The following is a 21,305-nucleotide window of genomic DNA, read 5'->3' as shown; positions in this document are numbered from 1 at the left end:
AGTGCATAGACATAACATATGTATCCAATTTTACCTAAATGGAAACAAACAAGATATCCTACTCTATACCATTATTTGCTGCTTTTCCCCACTCAACAATTTGTTGTGACTCTTTCCATGTTTATTAGTTTTCTTTTTATGTCAACAAATTATTTTAATGGGTTCATAGCATTCCATTGTATGGATCTACATTATTTAACTAGTTTCTTATTGATGGCATTTAGATATTTATCACTTTTTTTGCAATTATAAATAAGGTACAGCTCATGTTTTAATACTCCCTCATTAAACTATAAAATGAGTAAGTCTATTAATTTAGTGGGAAATACCTCTGTAACTTAATAATTAGTATTTCATAGGTGTGGAAAATTCAGAATCTCAAACATATAAAGTAGAACAAGTTCCTTGGGATTAAAATTAGCATTCTAAATAGTTTCTTTTCAGGCCAGAGCCAAACATTACATAGGTTGATGATTACAATTGGAAATTTGCCCCGTGGGGAAATGAAGGACAAGGGAGCAAGAGTGTTGAGGGTTTTGAAATGAAAATAGATGAAGTGTTGGACTTCCCTCGTGGCACAGTGGTTAAGAATCTGCCTGCCAATGCAGATGACATGGGTTCGAGCCCTGGTCTGGGAAGGTCCCACATGCCACAGAGCAACAAAGCCCATGCACCACAACTACTGAGCCTGTGCTCTAGAGCCCGCATGCCACAACTACTGAAGCCCACACGCCTAGAGCCCATGCTCCACAACAAGAGAAGCCACCGCAACGAGAAGCCCGCACACCACAACAGAGAGTAGCCCCCGCTCGCCGCAACTAGAGAAAAGCCCTCATGCAGCAACAAAGACCCAATGCAACCAAAAATAAATTAATTAATTAAATTAAAAAAAAATAGATGAAGTGCTGGTGCTTAAAATCCAAAGGCCAAAAACACACATTTAAAAAAATTCAGAGATTTTTGGATTTTTTTTTTAAGAAGTCATTCTATATATTTTCTGTAATACTAGACTAAATTTTCATGAGGCAGTGACCGTTAACTATCTTTCTGGCTGTATTATCAGAGCATGCGTGGTATGTAGGAGACACAAGATAAATATTTATTGAATAAATGTATATATGCTTTTAAAATGAGCATTTTATTTGCATAACTAGAAACAAATTAAGCATTTGTCTTTTTAAGTTGGAGCTGCAGCTAAGGCACTGTATTCTGAGACACTAGACAACACATGAAAGTTGAAAAGTTCTTTGGAAACAGAAGCTCATTTGTTTTGAAAGAGCTCCTGCTCTGAATGTCTGATACCAAGGTGCAAAGCAGCAGCTCTGGTACAAACTCATGTTCTGCAGGATGTAAAGGTCTAGGAATCCCTTCCGATAAATGGGAAACAGCATAAAGGAAGAGAATGCATTCCAGGTTCCCTAGCAGCTGACAAGCCATGACAGATCTATGGGCTCTGCATCTATCACCTGGTGCTCAGTAGGGGAGAATGGTGCTGGCTAACTGCCAGGGGTTCATCACCGTTTACACACATACACACACACACACACAGACACACACACACAGCTTCACCGAAAATATTTGAACTCTTCCATTCATATGGAAAGAGAAAGGGAGAAGAGGCCTGCCCATTAACAAGCTTCAGCAATCCTACTGTTTTATCCTTTCTTAATGTAGACTTTAATCATGAGGATTTCTTAAAATGCTGGGCTGAGTTCCTATAGTTAAGGGGCATAAAAGACAAGGTTAGCAAGCATGCCCCAACTGGTACACAGTGAATAGTGGACTGGTAGCCCCAATTGCTTTGTTCTCTTCCAGAGGAACTCTGTGTACACATCAGCTATCCACTGAAGCACTTATACAAAAACTTATACTCTTAAAAATGTAATACTATCAGTTAAAAAAAAAACCCCAAAAAACCCTGAGTATGTATCAGGTAGTATGTAAAATCAGGTAGGGGGAGGATGTTGGCAGTTAAAGAAATAGGTCATGATTTGCAACCTTTGAGGAGCTCAGTCTTTTGCAGGTACAGACACCTAAGCAGAAAATCACAGAACAAAGTCACAAGTCCCATGCCAGAGGGACCTAGAGAATATTATGGGGTGATTCAGAGGGGATGCCTAACTCAAAATGGGGAAAAGGACTGAATTGTCTGTGAAGATTTCCTGGAATTATGCAAGGGGAAGAGAGTAAGGGAAACAAAAGGGATAAGTAATCCAGAATTATGGAAACATACCAGATTGAGAACAGGCACCTGACTGCAGTATACAGGAGGGCAGGAGTTGGTTATAAAGGACTGTGTATGCCATTACCAAGACTCTACACCCAATCCTATAAGACCAAGGTCAAGATTTTATTTCAAACACTTGGGCTCCAAGTGGAAATTATATTGGAAGGAAATAAAACTATAGGCAAGGAAGATCAATCAAGGAGGTCATTGCAATTTTCCAGGTAGAGTGAGAGCTGCACTTCTAGTATATAGGAGTAAGTGCTTAACGAATAGATCCTCCTTCAAAGAACAGCTATCAACCTTGGACAAAAGATAACTGCTGAGGTCTTTAAAGACTCAACAAGGATGGGCAAGCTTTAGAGGGGAGGTAAAATTTGGAGCAAATGACAAGCACTGAATGGGTTCTCTGTGCTTCATTTGTTTTTGTTTGCAGCTTTGCCCAAGAGCAGTACAGTCATGGTGCTGGCAGCACAGACACAGTAAAAATTCAATAGAAAAATCATCTTTCTGGTAGAAGAAAACCAGTAGGCGTCTACGGGATAGAAGAATAACCAGGGTTACCAAGAGTAAGGGGGAAGCCAAAAAGGAAGGGTGAGAGAAGACTGAAATTCTGAATTCTGTATATAAACTCAGTTCGAGTCTCTGGCAGACCCCTAAACCACATATCTGTGGGGCAAAGTAAAAGAAGTCTGCAGCCAAGGCTTAAAGAACTGAACTGAGATCTAAGCCATCACCCACTACATTATGGCAGGGTGCAATTGAGTCTAACCAGATTCTTTACCTTTTAAAACAATTACAAGCCTATTTTCCTTTACATCACTGATGAAGGAGTAAAAAAAAAAAAAAAAAACCAGAAAGAAATAGAAAATATAAATAGAAAACAAATGGTAACTTTAGAACAGAAAAATACAATGCCTGAAATTTAAAAATCACTAGATGGACTTAAGAAAAGAATGGATATGACAAAGGAAGGAGTCAGTAGTAAACTTGAGGACATAGAGACACATTAATAGAAATCAATCAAAATAAGATAAAGAAAATGTTGAAAATAATAAATGGAACTTCATGGAACTGTGGGACAATTTCTAAAAGCCTAACATAGAGATGCTGGAATCACAGAAGGAAAGGAGGGAGAAACTTGAGAAAAAATATTCAAAGAAATAATGGCTAGGAAAAAAAGAAAGAAAGAAAAGCACTTACATCTCCAGATTCTTGGGGGGGCAGGAGGAGAAAAGAAATAATGGCTGAAATTTTCCCATATTTGGTGAAAGACATAAGTATACAAATTCAAGAATCAGCAAACCCAGACAATAAATTCAAAGAGAAGCATACCTTGGCAAATCAGAGTCAAACTACTGAAAAACACAAAGAAAAACCTTGAAAGCCATCCTGTTACATATAGGGGAACGATAACTTGAATGACCAAAAGTTGCTCATCAAAAACTACGAAAGCCAGAAGGGAGTGAGTACTAAAAGAAAGAAACTGTCAACCTAGAACTCTATATATTTCAGTAATGAAGGTGAACTAGAGGCCTTACTTTCAAATAAGAAAAACTAAGTGAATTTGTCCCCAGCTGGCCTGCTCTATACAAAATGCTAAATAAAAGTTCTTCAGGCTGAAGAGAGATGATACTAGAAAGAAACTCAGATTTTCAGAAATGAGTAAAGAACGTCAGAAATAAATACGATATGAGTAAACATAAAAGATGATTATTTTCTCTTAATTTCTCTAAAATACCTATGACTGTTAAAAACTATAACAACGTACTGTGGGTTTATAGTATGTATAAGATACAATACATGAGATAACTCTAACAGCAGGGGAAGGGGTAGATGGACCTTATCATTCCAAGACTTCTACGTTTTTCATGAAATGGTACAATATTACCTCTAAGTGGACTGTGAACACTTAATGAAGTATATTGTAATACCTAGAGCAACCACTAAAATATTAAAGACACAGCAAATGCCAATAGATAAACTAAAATGGAATTCTAAAAAATACTGGAATAATCCAAAAGAATGCAAGAGAGGGGAACAAGACAAACAAAACAAACCAGAGGGACTAAATAGAAAACAAATAATAGGGACTTCCCTTGTGGCACAGTGGTTAAGAATCCGCCTGCCAATGCAGGGGACACGGGTTCGAGCCCTGGTCTGGGAAGATCCCACATGCCACAGAGCAACTAAGCCCGTGTGCCACAACTACTGAGCCTGCAAGCCACAACTACTGAAGCTCGTGCGCCTAGAGCCCGTGCTCCGCAACAAGAGAAGCCATCGCAATGAGAAGCCCGTGCACCGCAACGAAGAGTAGCCCCCCGCGCGCAGCAACAAAGACCCAACGCAGCCAAAAATAAAATAATAAAATGAAATAAAATAAAAAGTAATAAAATAATAAAATGGCAGACCTAAATAAATCCAGCCATATCGATAATAATTAAATGTCAATGAACAGTATACTTCAATATAAGACAGAATATCAGAATGTATAAAAAAACCAAGACCTAACTATATATTGTCTATAGGAGATGTATTGAATATTTACCTTAAATAGAGAGACACAGATCAGTTAAAAATAAGTGGATGGAAAAAGATATACCATACAAACAGTAAACATAAGAGGGCAGAAAGGGTAATATTAATACTAGATGAAATAGACTTCAAGACAAACAGTATGAACAAAGGTAGTGACCAACATTTCATAATAAAGAGATCAATTCATCTCCCAAACACAACAGTCAAAAATTATGTACCTAATAACAAAGCTTCAGAATATATGAAGTAAAAAAATAACAAAATTAAAGAAAGAGACAGTCTAAAGCCATAGCAAGGGATTTTAACACCCCTCTCTCAGCAATAGAGAGAACAATTATACAAAAACCAGTAAAATCATAAATAAACAAAATTATCAACGACCTAAATCTTATTGGTATTTATAGAACACAAAAAGAGCAGAAGACTTTTTTTTCTTTACAATATTCAACCAAGAGAAACCATATGCTGAGCCATAAAACAAGTCTCAATAAATTTAACAGAATGAAAACCATACAAAGTATGTTCTAGGACCATGACAAATTAGAAATCAAAAACAATAAGATACCTAAGAACACCTCAAATATTTGGAAGTTAAACAACACACTTCTAAATAATCCATAAGTCAAAGAAGAATCTCAAAGGAAATTAGAAAATATTTTGATATGCTGAATACAGCATATCAAAACTTGTAGGTTGCAGCTGAAGCAGAACTCAGAGGGGCAGTTAGAGCTTTAAAGGCTTATATTTAAAAAGAAAGGTCTAAAATCAATGACCTAAGGTCTACCTCAAGAAGCTAGAAAAAGAAGAGCAAAGTAATACCAAAATAATTAGAAGGCAGGGAATATAAATATCAGAGCAAAACTCAATAAAACAGAAAACAGATAATAGAGAATATCGACAAAGCCAAAAGCTATTTTAATTTTTTTTTAAAACAACAAAATTGATAACACTCTAGCTAGACTGATCAAAGAAGGGGGAAAGGGGACAAATGATCAATATCAGAAATTAAGGAGACATTAAAAGGAAACAGTTGGATAGCTATGGTGAAAAAAAGAATATCAATCCTTACTTCACACAAAACACAAAAATTAACTCCAAATGGATCTTAGATCTAAATTGAAAAGCAAAAATTATACAATTTTTAGAGGAAATCATAGGAGAAAATCTCTGTGACCAAAGATTTCTTAGGACACAAAAAGCAGAAACCATACAGAAAAAAACTGATAAATTGAACTTTATCAAAAACAAAAACCAAAAACAAAAACTTCTCCAAAAGATATCATTAAGAAAATGAAAAAGCAGGTCATGAAATGGGAGAAAATATTCACAGTACATATATCTGACAAAGAACTGGTATCCAGAATACATAAAGAACTCTTAGCAACTCAATAAATAAGAAAAGCAAAAACTCAGTAAAATAATGGGCCAAAGATTTGAACAGACACTTCAAAAAAGAATATATACAAATGGCCAATAAGCATTTAAAACATGCTTAGCATCGCTAGTGACCATGGAAATGCAAATAAAAACCACAATAAGATACCACCACACACCCTCTAGAATGGCTACATTACAAAGACTGACAGTACTAAGTGAGGATGAGGATGTGGAGAAACTGGAACATTCCAACTGCTGGTGGGAAGGTAAAACATACGACTCCTTTGATAAACTGACAGTTTCTTAAAAAGTTAAACCTATATCTACCATACATCCCAGCCATTCCATTACTAGGAATTTACCCAACAGGAATAAACCATATGTCCACATAATGACTTGTAATGTTTACAGCAGCTTTATTCACAGTAGCCCCAAACTGGAAATAACCCAAATGTATATCAGCAGGAGAATGGAGAAATAAACTGTGGAATCTTAATACAATAAAAAATATTCTGCCCCAAAAGAATGCATATAACATGGATATATCTCAAATCCTTATGCTGAGTGAAAGAAGCTAGCTAGACACAAAAGAACACACAACTATATGATTCCATTTATACAAAATGCAAACAAGTCCAAAAAAGATCCCTGGTTGCCTGGGGGGTGAATGGAGAGAAGGACTGCAAAAGGGAAACAGAGGTCTTTGGGGAATAATGGAAATGTTCTATATCTTGACTGCAGTGGTGGTTTCACAGGTATATACAACTGTCAAAATTCATTAAATTATATACTTTTTTAAAAATTTAGGTTTAATTGACATATAACATTATATTAGTTTCAGCTGTACAACATAACGACTTGGTATTTGTACACACTGCAAAATGATCCCCACAGTATGTCTAGTTAACATCTGTCACCGTACGCTTTAAAAAGATGCAGCTTTATTTACATGAATTAATACAAGGTTGACAAGACAGAAAAAAAGATGATGAGAGCCTGAATATGGGCAGTAGGAGGAAATTAGAGAGGGACGACAGAAATACTTAATAAAAGGACAGGTGTTGATACAGGAAAGCAAGGACACTCCACTCGGAGTCTTGCCGACTATGACTAAAGAGCAGCCTCAGCTGGCCGCCTGGCCCGTGCTGAGGAAGAGATTGCTTCCAGGACCGAGAATCAGGTTCCAGGGTTTTCCTTTCAAATACCACCACCTTGTGTTGAGCTGTGAAATACAGACCACCCAGGGGCTTGGGAGGCTGTGCGCCTTCCCGAAAAGAAGGACCTGGTATGGCACCTCTTGGCATTTGGGGGAAATTATGTCACAAATTAATGGCAGCCACCTCCTCCCCCAGCTCCCTCAAGCCCAGGGGAGGGAGCAGCCGGAGCTGTAACACGTGCACCAAACAAGAATCCTTGTCCAATAGAACTCGTACATGGTGCCTGGTGCTGCCGCCCCAGCGTTGCACAGGAAAATTCATAACTGACCCAGGAACGCACAGCAGACACATTGAGAGGTTTATGTGCCACACAACACACGTTAAATGCAGGATGGACAAAACCAAGACATTTGTCTCCTTTCCTTTCCTGACTTTTGAGTTGAGCTGTAAGTTGAGGATTTTCAGCAGAGAAAAATGAAATGGAATCTGTTCAGATTTAGAAAGCTGATCAACCTTATGAAGATAGACACTCATAATTTTATTTTAATAAAATTTTCTATATTGGAAATAGGGGGTGGGATAGTTCTTCAAGAGATGAGTGAATAAAAAGTTATTTGGAAAAAAAATAGAATGGGCATATTTTCACATCAGACAGATTTTTGAATCAGTTGATAAAAACGTAGTCTGATGGGGCCAGGCTAGCGCAAACTTCTAGGGATCTGATGGGGGTGGGAGTAGCAAAATAGAACGAGTTTTAGCATTGGTAAGTACAAATGATGAATTCAAGGACCAAAATCATCTACGTTCTCTATTTAAAAGAAGGAGGAGGAGGAAAAGGAGGACGAGAAGGACAAAGAGGAAATATATATCATTAACAATAAAAGGAGTTCCTGGGACCTAGCCATTGAAGAAACAGTAAAGGCATGGCATTTACTGTGAGCCATGTACTTTTCTATTCACTTAGTGTTAACTAATTTAGTCATAACAACTCTGTGGAGAGGACTCCCTTAGCAAACTGAGGCACAGAGCAGTTAAGTAACTTGCTCCAGACCACATAACTAGTAAGTGACAGAGCCGACACTGGAACTCAGGCAGTCTAGCTCCAGAGTCTGCAGTTAGGCCCTTAACAGAGGGTAGCTACTTTATTAATAGGATGGGATATAGGAGGTTACCAGCTCTGTCCACCAAAACTTTTCAAAGATACCTGAAACACCACCACTGGCATCATTATGGTTTAAGGCAGGGAATGGAATGTCAAGGTATAAAAAGTCCTGGTGTTAGAATAGGTCAACATAATAGAAATTCTTAGTGGCCAACAGAACCCTGTATTGTAAAACAAAACAGTTAGATAAATTTGGAAAATGTCAGTGCGACCTCATAATCATAAAAAGAAACATTTTCCCCAGTTCCGTCAGTACTAAAATGGGCCTTAAACAACAAGGTTGTACTGTATAGCACAGGAAACTATACTCAATATTCTGTGATAAACCATAATGGAAAAGAATATGAAAAAGAATGTATATGTATAACTGAGTCACTTTGCTGTACAGCAGTAATTAACACAAAATTGTAATTCAACTATACTTCAATAAAAAATAAATTAACAAAACAAATAAAATGGGCCTAACAGTAGGCACAGCACTTTAGCCTACTACCAACGCTCATGCCCAGATAGCCTGCCGTACAGCTCTCCACTAAAACAACCCAGGGCTCCTCGGAGACAAGCCAATATCATATCTTGGGACAGGACAAAAACGAGGACAATCTGAAACGCCTGTTGTTGCCATACAGCAAGAATGACTCCACAAGCATCGGGAACCCTGCTACACGGGCGAGGAAGGTAATGCAGAACTCTTCGCAGCTGAGCTGTGATAATCTGAGCATCAAAACTTGGAGGAGAAGGAAAAAATTATTGTGGGAGCAAGGTGAGTCTGAGAAATGCCTTGTGTTCATGATGTCACTCAAAAGGAAAGTTAATATAAAGTGTAGACAAAGATAGTTTTAATAGCGAAGAAAGATGACAATATGTTACAATTTGTCATCAACTTTTAAAACTAGGAAGTATTAATATATAAGATGATGTAGTTTCTTCTTTAGAGTGTTAATTACATGTTTGTTTATAAGATTTCTGTGTTGAGTAGTAAAGAATAACAAAAGGAACTTTAAGTCAGGTCGTCGCCAGGACTTGAGGGCCCTTGGAGGGGCTGCTTGGCATTGGTGGTCATACAACAAGCAGGTGGAAAGGGGGGCAGAGATTCACTGGCATCAGTGGTCACACACAATTAGCAAGGAGTCAGTCAGCGGTGTGTTTGTAACATCATAAACTACTCACACAGCCTGAAGAGGAAAACCAAGTACTCAAACTCAACCTCATCTCCTAGGAGGTGAAATCTCTACCTAGTCCGACAAAGAATGGTAAAATATTAATAAGGAATGCATACTTTTTAATAGTGCTAAAGATAGGTCAGTGATAAGGGGTCCTGAGTTTGAATCACCTTGAAGCTACCTAGTCCTATGTTGTAAAGCAAGAATTGTGTCCGTCCAAGAATTGGCATCCTCTAGCCTTAGCTATTCGGAGAAGGTATTCCATGTCCTTTGGATCTAAAAGATCACTGCACTTGTGTGGAAAGTGTCAAAATGATGTTAACTAAGGGAAGTTGGCCTTCGGAAGATACTAAAAACCAAGAACACAAACAATGAAGAAATAAATTAAACCCAAGATACTTAATATTTTAGAATAAGTTAAAGTGTAAATGTATTATCAATCTTGACATTTTGTCTATGTTTTATCTGCTGTTTAAGGTGGATGATCAAAAGGAATTAATCATTCTAAATTTGTAGTAGAATTTAAATAGTTTAATCAACCAAATTTGTAATCAGTGTTTAAATGCTCAAGGAATGATGGTTTTCAAACCATTTTTGAATGGCTTATGGGATATACGTAGCAGACACAGCCAGACGCACCCATATGCTCTGGACACTCACCATTTCCTGGCATGCCACTTGTGACTTTTTCCCTGGGGCTTCCTCTGTCCCCTGGAGCCCAGTTGGCTCTGCCCAGAGCAGGCCAGAATTGCCACACCCCCCAGGAGCTGCCCTCACCAGCTACTGATGGGAGTTAGTGGATAAATGCCCTAGCTTTCTGACCTTTTGGTAAGGGTAACTCAGAGGCCAGTGCACATCATCTTCCAGAGATGCCCAGGGCAAGTGAGCAGCAGCTGTCCACAGTGGTAACCTCCGTAAGGCACCCATTATTGGCCTTCGACCTTTCCCTGACTCATTTCTCCCCTCTCCCGCTGGGGCTTCCTGGGATCACCTCCCAAATAAACTAGTGGGCTCATATCCACATCTCAGAGTCTGGGCAACCCAAACTAAGAGAAGAAAGGAATTTAATAAATTAAGATTAAACAAAGCACACGTATGTGTAAGGAAGGCTCTTCTCAATGCAGAGTACCCCTTGGACATTTCCTAATCTCCCAGGAGGCTTGAGTAGCACAGCCAGGGGAAGGGGAGAGGGGTGGGCACCGTCTTGGGTAACCTTCTGCCTCTCCTGTTGGCGTCTCTTTCCTCCCTCCTGGAACCAGGCTCTCTCGGGACCCATGACTTTCACCAGGACACTCACTCTCTGACTCTCACTGGGAAAGTATGATTCCTCCCACAGGGAGCTGTGATTTCAGAGGGCAATCTTAGAAACAGAAATGTCCATTCATAAAGCTGGAGGTGGACTCAGTGACTGCAGAGGGGAAAACATTGTGACAAGACGAGTGTCCACTTACTCAGCTGTCAGGACACTGAGATTCCTGGGCTTTGAGTCTGCTACCAGGTCCCCATGGGCCACGAGGGACTTCTGCTTATGACTTTTATAGGCAGCCCCCCCACCACACAGAGTAAATAATGACACTGCTCCCCATCCCTACAAACATGGTGGTTAAGAGCTCAGGCTTACCCATTTCTAAGTCACCTTGGGCAGATTCCTTAACATCCCTGAACCTCAGTTTCTCTAGCTACAAAATGGAGGAAACATAATCTAACTCACAGGGCATCGCTCTTAATAAAGAGAGAAAATGATGGAGTGCTGAGGCATGTCAGGCACTTTGTGTGCACTCTCATTGCATGGACACACACGTAGGTACCGTTATCATCCTCAATTTCCAATTCTAAGAAACTTACCTAGGGTCAGCCAGCTAATAAGCAGATCTAGCATTCAAATTTGGGCAAGTCTGATTCCACTCTTAACCTCTAGGTTATACAAAAAATACGGAAAGTAAAAGTGCCCAACACACACTAGGAGCTTAATTACTGTCATTACTTTCCTGTCTTCTTTATTATTCTCTCCTGGGCTGTCTCTCACCGGGGAGGGACTACAAGCGGGGCACAGACAAGGAGAGATTCACAGAGGCTCAAAAGCAAGAGGCTCAACGCCAAGTTCTTAATAAATAGTCTGCAGAGAAAACAGAAGGCTTCCCCTTCTATTAACACCTAAGCTCTTAAGGTTCTTCCAACTCCATAATTTCCTTCCCTAGAACCTCCACAAAATCCTCAAAATGCCTTTCAAAAGACCACAAAGTCAGGAATACTAAATATCTTAAAAGTTCCAGGTGAAATTAAGTCACCTGGAATGAGAAGTCTGTCTCAGCCTGGCTCTGGCATTAAGCTGTGTGACCTTGAGAAAAGCCACCTGCCTTCTCTGTGCCTTTTTTCTTTTTCTTTTTTTTTGGTTAATATGGAGCTAATAATCCTTGTCTTGCCTTTCTTAAAGTTGTTGAGAGGATCATTGAGAAATGTATGTGAAAATACTTGGCAAATTATAACACACAACACAGATGTGGGGAGTTATCAGTATTCATCAACAGCTTATCAGACTTGCTAAGAAAATTCCTGAATAAGAAAAATGGGAGCCAAAAAGCAGAGGTGAGCAGCAAGGGGGAATGAGGAGAGTCAGATGGTAAAGAAAAACTAGCTGTCAGAACCTCATTTTCAGTGTTGGCAGTTAACCTTCAATCAATTTTATAAGGCCAGGAAATAGCCATATTTTTAATTAAGTGTCGGTGGTAGGCTCAGCAACATAAAATTTAATGATAGGGAAGACCCCAGCTTAAAGAAACACAGCTTCTTACCTCTCCTTCTAAGAAAGATATCTTTTCTAAAAGCTGCAATATTAAGAGCTGTTTCTGCTGCACCTTTTTCTTTAGTGATTCAATCTAGAAAGAAACAAATTGGAAATTGTTATCAAAAATGCAGAATTTGTACAAATTAATCAACTGGAAGAGAAGCCTTTGGTTTTCATTCAAATAGAAACTACACATTGGTTCTTTTGTGTTCCGTGGAACAGTATGAACATGAGGTGCTTCATGGAGGCGGTGGGGGGGGGGGGGCGGTTCTGTGCCCAGGTAAGCTTGGGACATCATACGTGGTTGTGGAGTTGTTTCATTAGGTCTGTTTAGCCTAACATTTCTGCACTGATTTTGCCGTGTAACCCTTAGTAACATCCCACCGATGCTTTGGGAAATGCAGACATAACTCTACATAAAAGAATTATTTCCCTTGAATTTATGCAGCAGCCTGCATTTCAGACATTCTGCTCTGTTGTTCCTGTTCGTATATTCATATTTTGTTCAACCAAGTGTCAAAAGTTTTGCTCTGGGAAAAAGGTCACTGTCACTGAAAGTAATAATCAAATTCAGAGGACTGAGGACTCACGTGGCCTGGGTTAAGCAGGGAAGGCTTCTGAAAGACAGAGACTTGAGCTGGGTTTTCACCTTTGTTTCTATACTATATCTATCTTGGACTACTCTAACTTTGTTTTTCATTCACATATCATGTCTCCACAGACATATTGTAGGTTCCCTAAAAGCAGGAACCAGGGTGCTCTCTACCAGGCCATGTTTTGGACAATAGTGGGAACAGTATGTAGGTTCGATAAATAACATGTGATTTTGAAGAATGCACTAATTTTCCAACAACCTTTTATATGATATTTGAGCATCTGCAAAATCTTTTTTAAAAAATCCCTCTCTGTGCAAAATGACACAATGCCTATAGAAGGGACTCTAGCGATAACTGAAAGAAGTACAAGTAGGGACTTCCCTGGTGGCACAGTGGTTAAGAATCTGCCTGCCAACGTAGGGGACACGGGTTTGAGCCCTGGTCCAGGAAGATCCCACATGCCGTGAAGCAACTAAGCCCGTGCGCCACAACTACTGAGCCTGCGCTCCAAAGCCCGTGCTCTGCAACCAGAGAAGCCACCGCAGTGAGAAGCCCACACACCACAACGAAGAGTAGCACCCGCTCGCTGCAACTAGAAAAAGCCCGCGTGCAGCAACGGAGACCTAATGGCAGCCAAAAATTAATTTATTTATTTAAAAAAAAAGAGAAGTGTACAATTACATTTAACCTTTGACCCAGCAATTCCATTTCTAGCAATAGATCCCAAAGAATCATTAGCCAAAATATGAAATGACTTGGACACAGGATTTTTGTTTTTTAGAAAACACACACACACAAAAACAGAACTCCGTCAATAAGTGCCTGATAAATAAACTATGGTTCATCTTAACAGTGGATGCCTATGTAACCTTCAAGAAAAAAACGAAGATCTCTAAAACCCTGATACGATATATTGTAAGGCGTATATGGTATGCTGGCTTTGGTGTAAAACTGGTGAAGACATATGAATGATTATATATTTGCAAAATGAAACACCGCAAAGATCAAACAAATCTTAATTATTAATATTTACCAACGGAGAGCGGGAGGAAATTCGATGGAGGAGACAGAACAGAACAAAGACTTTTGTGATAATACCTTGTTACATAAGTTCAATTTTGAAAGCACATTTTACACATTCAAAAAATAAAAACCAAAAAGGGGAAAAAAGTGAATCCTAAAATTTGAAAACAAACAGAACAAAAAGAACTTAACCGTATATCAAATTGGTTAAACGAATTAACTCAAGTGTTGTTAGGACAAGGTAATTTGACTGGATGTTTTTAGTGGAATGTGCTCTAACGATAAACAATTGCACTCACTGGGAAAATTTTAGTAGTAATATTGGTATTATATTTTTAAACTATTTGATAGACTGTAGTGTAATAACATTTGGAACCAAGATTTTTAGTGTAAGAAAAAGAAATACAAGTACGAAATCAAAAAAGTAAAAAAATAAAGTTTTGTTAGATTTGAAATGAAAGTATCAGTATGAATTCATAATCTTTTATTTTCTTTTAAAAAGTATACTAGATGAGCCTAAGACACCTTATGCTACCTGAAAACAAGGACATGAAGGGTCTCCCTTGGGGCAAAGATGGGACAATATGAGCATCAAAGAGAATAATGAGTAAGACACATGGAATATATATTTTTTAAAACCCTGAGTATTTTATTATTCTTAAAAAAGAAAAACAAAAACAAAGCAGCCACGAAAACTCCTCGGAAATGACAGTGGAACCGACTCCTTACTTAGAAGCTTGGCAATTTGGATAAAAGAATAAAGCATTTATCCTGCCTTACTTGTACAAACTGCACGTTGAGATTACTCAAAAGTCCCAGTTTATGAAGAAAGAAGTTTTACTCTGCAGAAGAATTCCAGTTAATAAGTGGGGAAGGAATGAGAGAATTCGAAAATCACCATTGTGCGATCCCCTAGGAAATAACTGACTCAAACAAGCTTCACGGACAGATGAGACAGTGAGGGGCAAAGCTGGCGAGGGATGTTACCACTTTGCTGTGGGCTGTCACCGCCTGATCCACGATCAGCCTTAGCATCACCCAAAGTGGGATCACCAGACATTGTGTGCCCCCGGAGCAATACAAAATGAATCACACAGCACCACCCTTGAAGTATTCTTGCCTCCCCGGACAAAACAAAGTTGAAACGGAATCTAATTGAGCTATTAAGGAAACAAAAAGTCAAATTCAGAATGTGGGAACGTTTATAGGACAACTGACTTAGTTCCTGCAATAAGTCACTGGCTGGGGGTAAATTTGAGTTAGGGGGGCCAGGGGGAGTAAACAGAGCATATGCTCTAGATTAAAGGATTTCAGAAACCTAACAACCAAATACAGTGGACCTCTGTGTATGCTGACTGGAACAAAATATCAGTTAAGATAAAGACATGTTGGAAAATGTTATTACAGACTAGTATTAAATGGGACCAAGGAATTATCATTAATTTTGTTAGGTGTGGCAATAAGCATTATGATTACAGAAGAAAAAGTCCACATGTTTTATTGATGCTTAATGAAGTATACAGGAAACATGCAGAATGTCTGGGATTTGCTTTAAAATAATTGCACAAAGGAAAAAAGAAAAGGAAAAGAAGGTGTAGATAAGGCAAATGCGGCCAAATCTTGCTGCTTGTTGAATCTAGGTAATGATTCATCATTACACTCTTTGTTCTGAGAGAATGTGACATTTTCATGATAAAATATTTTAAATTCCACCTGGTGTCAAAAAATATAATTCTCCAACATGAAAAGCAAACCATATGAAATAGAATACAATAAGAAACATACTTAAGAAAAAAATTGGTAATTATTTTTTAAATTAACAATTAAAACCAGTCACTGGTTATCCTTTCGTACCTATTAAATTTGCCCCAAACTACTGACTGAAGAAATCAGTGTTGGAAGGGCTGGGAGGGATAGCTACTCTCATGTGTTGCAGGTGGTGCTGTAAATTAGAATGACCCTTTGGGCAATGTAGCAATAAATATGAAGAGCCATAAAGCTGTTCATACTCTTTGACCTACTAATCGCACTCCTGGGAATTTATCCTAAGGATATAATTCAGATGTAGGAAGAAAGCTATATATACAAAGATGTTCTTGCTCCAATTATTTATAATAGAGAGAAAATGGAAATAACCTTAATGTCCAGCACTAAAGGAATGGGTAATAAATTATGGAATATCACTTGGATGGAATATATTACACAAACACTAAAAACAAGTATATTACAAAATGGAAAAGTGTTTACAAAAAGCCTCAAGGGATAGAAAAACAAGAGTTTACAATGATGAAAGTAAAAGCTGAAAGAAAAGTTAGATAAACGAAATCGTTCCGTGGTTGGGGTAGGATTATGAGCAAAACAAAAGTTTGTTTTGTTTAAATTTCCTTCATTTTTGTAGGAATAATTTGCAAAAATCATCCTTACAGTGTCCCTTTTTCATTCCTTCTTATAGTGTTAGAAATTTTTAAAGCTTTTAAAATCTTTAAATGATAGGCAAAATGTGTACTGAAATGAACTAAAATATTCCAGGAAGGTCAGGGGTAATATTTCATCAAATAACACAAAAAGTGACTTCACGCACACTAGTTTCACTATCTCTGAAGTAATCAGAGTGCTTTGTGAGTCAAGAGAAGCAAGAGGTGTAGGTTAAGGGCACCCTAGTGAACAGCTCATAGGAAGAGACCAAGATGATTCTGCTCACCTTTGTCCCTAGATTTTAGTTTTAAAAAGAAATAAATGCAAAGCAGAGATATCATCTGGAGAGACAGCTGAGGGGAGAACTCTGGGCTAATGCTAGCATGAGGAGGCATCTCATTCTGGAGAAAAAGAATAGGTCGAGGGAAGGATGCAGGGGATCTGAAGCTTCAGACGACAAGGCTCGCGTTTTTCAGCAACTGATGCTTCAAGAAGCGATTGTGCTCTTGCACTAAAAATGAATGCTGTGCACACTCATTTGCTTTCATCCTTGAGCATTTCTCATACAGTACATTCTGTGGCCAGAGTTGACTTACTCGGATTAGAGAAAAAGAATGCTTAGGTTGGCAGTCAGTTCATGGCTGGCCCCTCATGCCCTAGAAGGGGTGCCAACTTTGAACCCCAAGTTACTCCCCCCTGAGGTCTGCTCCTGGAGCACATCCCATGCCTTCTCCCAAGTGCGGCACCCAGTTTCTAAAATAAGCAGGCTCTCACGCGTCTGGGTTTGCTAATATTCTAGGTATCGTCTGACTCCCAAGCCTTTGGTTCTTTTTCACAGTATCTAAATCACACATTTGTGTGGAAAATGCTGTTATTTCTGACTGCCAACTTCAAAGAGCCTTGAAATATCGTCTCCTATAGCACCTAGCATGATAAACACTCAAAAATTAACCACTACTATGTTATTACTGGTATTTCTCCCTCCCTAGACTGTCAGCTTGAGACACTGAATGGATGAATCAAAGAATCCGTCCATCCATTATCTCTAAACAATCTGCCCCTTAGACTTCAGGGGCAAAGTTGTCTGGAACAGACTCTTGGAGGCCTAGATGAACCGAGACAGACTTGCTAAACACATAACCTCCAAAGCAACCCCCAAAATCGGGGGCACCCAAAATCCAGGGAACTGTGCAGCCGGTATGCAAGTAAAATCCATTTGGCATCTTTGCTCTCACTTCTTAACTCATGTAAGTTTGTAAATTTGACCTTCGAGAGGTTTATGTACACTTCAAGAATCTGCATTTAAATCTAGCTGTCACCAGGTGGTGGTAAATGACCCAAGTTACCAGGCTCAAGTCAAGGCATTAAGAAATGAGAAATTAGGGCTTCCCTGGTAGCGCAGTGGTTGAGAATCTGCCTGCCAATGCAGGGGACACGGGTTCGAGCCCTGGTCTGGGAAGATCCCACATGCCGCAGAGCAGCTGGGCCCGTGAGCCACAATTACTGAGCCTGCGCGTCTGGAGCCTGTGCTCTGCGACAGGAGAGGCTGCGACAGTGAGAGGACCGCGCACCGCGATGAAGAGTGGCCCCCGCTTGCCACAACTAGAGAAAGCCCTCGCACAGAAACGAAGACCCAACACAGCCATAAATAAAATAAATAAATAAAATTTAAAAAAAAAAAAAAAAAAGAAATGAGAAATTAGATGAGGTCTGGAAAATGAGTGCTTCTGTTTTAGTTAACCCAAGAATGTAATCTTGTTGCAACAGTTAAATTTAAATATCAAACAGTAAACCTCCTTATAGAACAAAGGGAAGAAACCCATCTTGGTAAAATCTAGAACCTTTTAACTGATGTTAACTCATTGAACTGATGTCTAATTTTGTCTTCATTAGCATGTTTTTTTTTTGTAATTCAAACTGTGTATATGTCTTGCAGCCTAACTGATAATGCAGGATGCTAGGTTTCTAAGACTACAGGCCAGATTGATATTTAAGGTGGGCGGTGGCGGGGGGGGGGGTCATCTGCTTTCTTAAAACTGGAACCGGCTTTTCTTCACATCAGCCACATTTGAGTTACCTGCACAGATGGTTCGAGCTAAGCAATCCCTCTTAACCAGACCCACACACTGGAGTCACCTGGATGGAGTCATCTACTTCTAGGCTCTACCCCAGAGATGCTGCATATATCACCCTCTTACTTAAAAACCCTCCCAAGCTTCTGGGGTGGGGGGGCGGATAAATTAGGAGTTCGGGAGTCATATATACACACTACTATATATAAAAGAGATAACCAACAAGGACCTACTGTATAGCACAGGGAACTCTACTCAATATCTTGTAATAACCTATAATGGAAAAGAATCGATTATATATAACCAAATCACTTTGCTGTACACCTGAACCTAACACAACATTGTAAATCAACTATACTTCAATAAAAGAAAAAAGTACAAACAAAACAAAACAAAACAACCCTCCCAAGCTTCTAATGTTCCAACTCCCTAGCGTGGACATGAGGCACTTCTGCTGTGGTCCCAATTTATCTCCCCAGTTTCATTTCATGCCTGCTCTGTCCCACAATGAACCCTACTTAGAAGCCACTCCATACTCTCAGCGTGCTGTGGACATACAATGGTCCTGCTGCCAGGCCTCTGCACAGGCTGGTCCCTTCACCAGGCATGCCCTCCCACCCTCCATTCCTTTTCCCACCAGGAAATCTGCTGTCAGGAAGTACTCAACAGTCGCCTCCCAGGCCAGCTCTTCCCAAGTCCTCCAGGCTGGCTTTGTGTCTCTCTCCTCTGTTCCATTTCAGCCCTTCGAGCAAACCCCTAGTAGAACTCATCATTGCCACTACCACCCTTTGTTTACATCTTTCCCTTGCATCAGACAGCAAACCCACATGGAACAGATGTTTAGTGCATCAGTTATCTTATATGAAAGAGCAGTCCTCTTAGGAGGTGAAATCACCCCTATCAATCCACACATTTTTATAAACTTCTTTGGAAACAGATTCCTATAGTGAAAGGATCCCTCCCAATTTCTTTCAAAAAGACCTTGTATGTCAACCAGACCAAAATGAAATTGTACAAAAATTTAGTAAGGTCCTGTTATGGAATCACAGCAACCCAGGAGGTTGCAAGGCTTTTCAGCTTCCTGGAATTTTTTTCCATTGGTGACAGACATGTAGGGTCATTTCATGTTAGATGTCAGAATGTGATACAGCCCTATAATTAGAAGGATGTGAATAGTACCCAATTGTGCAAGACTCATGAAACATAACTCAATATTGAGGTTGGGGATGTGGAGAGAAATAAATGAATATAAGAAATACAGCAGCAAATAAGTATTAAATACTAGATAGCACTTGATATGGTTTTTTTTTAAGAAATTGTGCTTTGGGGTGTTTTCTCTTACCAGCTGGCAAATGATGATACACATGTATCTGAAAATGCCTTATGTAAAACAGGAGACACAATGAAACGGCATGATATTAGAAGATATGTTAAAACTGATGATCACATTGAATTAAATTGTTTAAAATCTTGTAAGGAAAAGGGAATTCAATTTTTTAGATCCAAACTGTCTAAGTTTATGATATTATTGTTCGTTTTCTTTGAAATCTGTTTTATTTTGTTTTCATTCTAATTTTAAGAATACCAATTAAAGTGCACAGGTACTTTTATTCAAAATCAGGGTGTATGTATACGTGCCTGTCATGAAACTCAACACATTAATAAGGTTTCCAAACTTCTATCACCAACACCCCACTTTGTTACTCATTCTAATGGGCCCTCATTTAAAAACACTTTCTACTTTAAACTGCATTGATAAAGAAACAATTCATTTTCCCATTGAAAACATACCAAAGATGGCTAATTGCCAATCAAAGCTTCTAATCAAAATGAGATAACCAGGGTTCTGAATTCTAGGTCAAAGTAAAGCAATAGGATACTTGAATGTGAGCCCTTCTCAATTTTTCATGGGAAAAGTATGCTGTTCGATTATTTGAAAATTTGACAGGAAAATAGCTTGAAGATCCCCATTATTGTTATCAAAACCCCTAGAGATCCAGGGACTTGGCGAACAGACTGGGGCACGGTTGGCACAAGACAGGCAAGAACCTTCTAGAACTCACCTGGGGTTTTAGTCACCTCCCTTTGCTCCCTCTTGTCCTGACCCAGCCTTGTTTTCAATTCAACCTCTTGTGATCTGGCAAATAGCTTTCTCCATTTCCCTCAACAAAACAGGACTCGTGTTTAATCCCCAAATACCTCACCCTGAAAAATGAGAATAATTGATATCTAATACTCTTCCTCTGAAAAGGTTTTTTATTTTTGCTGCAGTTTCTCTTAATTCATTTTAGAAGTGTTGTTAACACTGTAATTTCATAGTTATGTATTTTTAAAGTGCATTCCCTTTGATAAAAACCACCATGGTAAGAATTTTAAAAATAAGGTTACCCTCTTTTCCTAAAAAATAATAAAGCACGGGGATATATGACAAGATCAGGATCTGCCCTGCACTAATGCAGCATGAAAGAACAGTTTAAAAAGGACAAGGAAAATGGTACATTATCTCATTTTGGGGGGGAGTGAAGGGAATGAATTAAGGCCACAACAAAACGAAACTGAAAAATTGCTAAATGAAGCTCTGAGTGGGGAAAATGAAAAATCAATGAAGGAACGGAGGGGAAAAGGTACATTTTTCATCTTCATGATGCTTGATTGGGTTTGTAGAAATTCATTTTCAATTAATGTGTCTTGTGGCATTCAGCCAGGCCAGATATGAACAGGGCACACATTTTAATCAATTTTTTTCTATTAAGTTTGAAGTAATATATAATAATAGAACTATACTATTCAAAA

General features: G+C 38.9%; 1 protein-coding gene across 5 annotated transcripts in view; it reads right to left on the bottom strand.

The window, feature by feature from the left end:
* MYZAP (myocardial zonula adherens protein) overlaps window positions 1–21,305 on the bottom strand; it is a 98,004-nt gene that overhangs the window by 17,679 nt on the left and 59,020 nt on the right. For all 5 annotated transcript variants that reach the window (XR_011075116.1, XM_068552353.1, XM_068552362.1 and 2 more), the window contains exon 11: window positions 12,414–12,497. Coding sequence is in view for 4 of the 5 variants with exons in the window: in XM_068552353.1 (XP_068408454.1) it covers window positions 12,414–12,497 (84 nt within the window). In the remaining variant the exon portion in view is untranslated. The remainder of the gene's footprint in view (window positions 1–12,413; window positions 12,498–21,305) is intronic.

This window comes from Eschrichtius robustus, chromosome 1 (genome assembly GCF_028021215.1).
Source record: "Eschrichtius robustus isolate mEscRob2 chromosome 1, mEscRob2.pri, whole genome shotgun sequence".
NCBI classification, from domain to species: Eukaryota; Metazoa; Chordata; class Mammalia; order Artiodactyla; family Eschrichtiidae; genus Eschrichtius; species Eschrichtius robustus.
The sequence above is the reverse complement of the archived record's forward strand: the minus strand, read 5'-3'. Positions and strand labels throughout refer to the sequence as shown.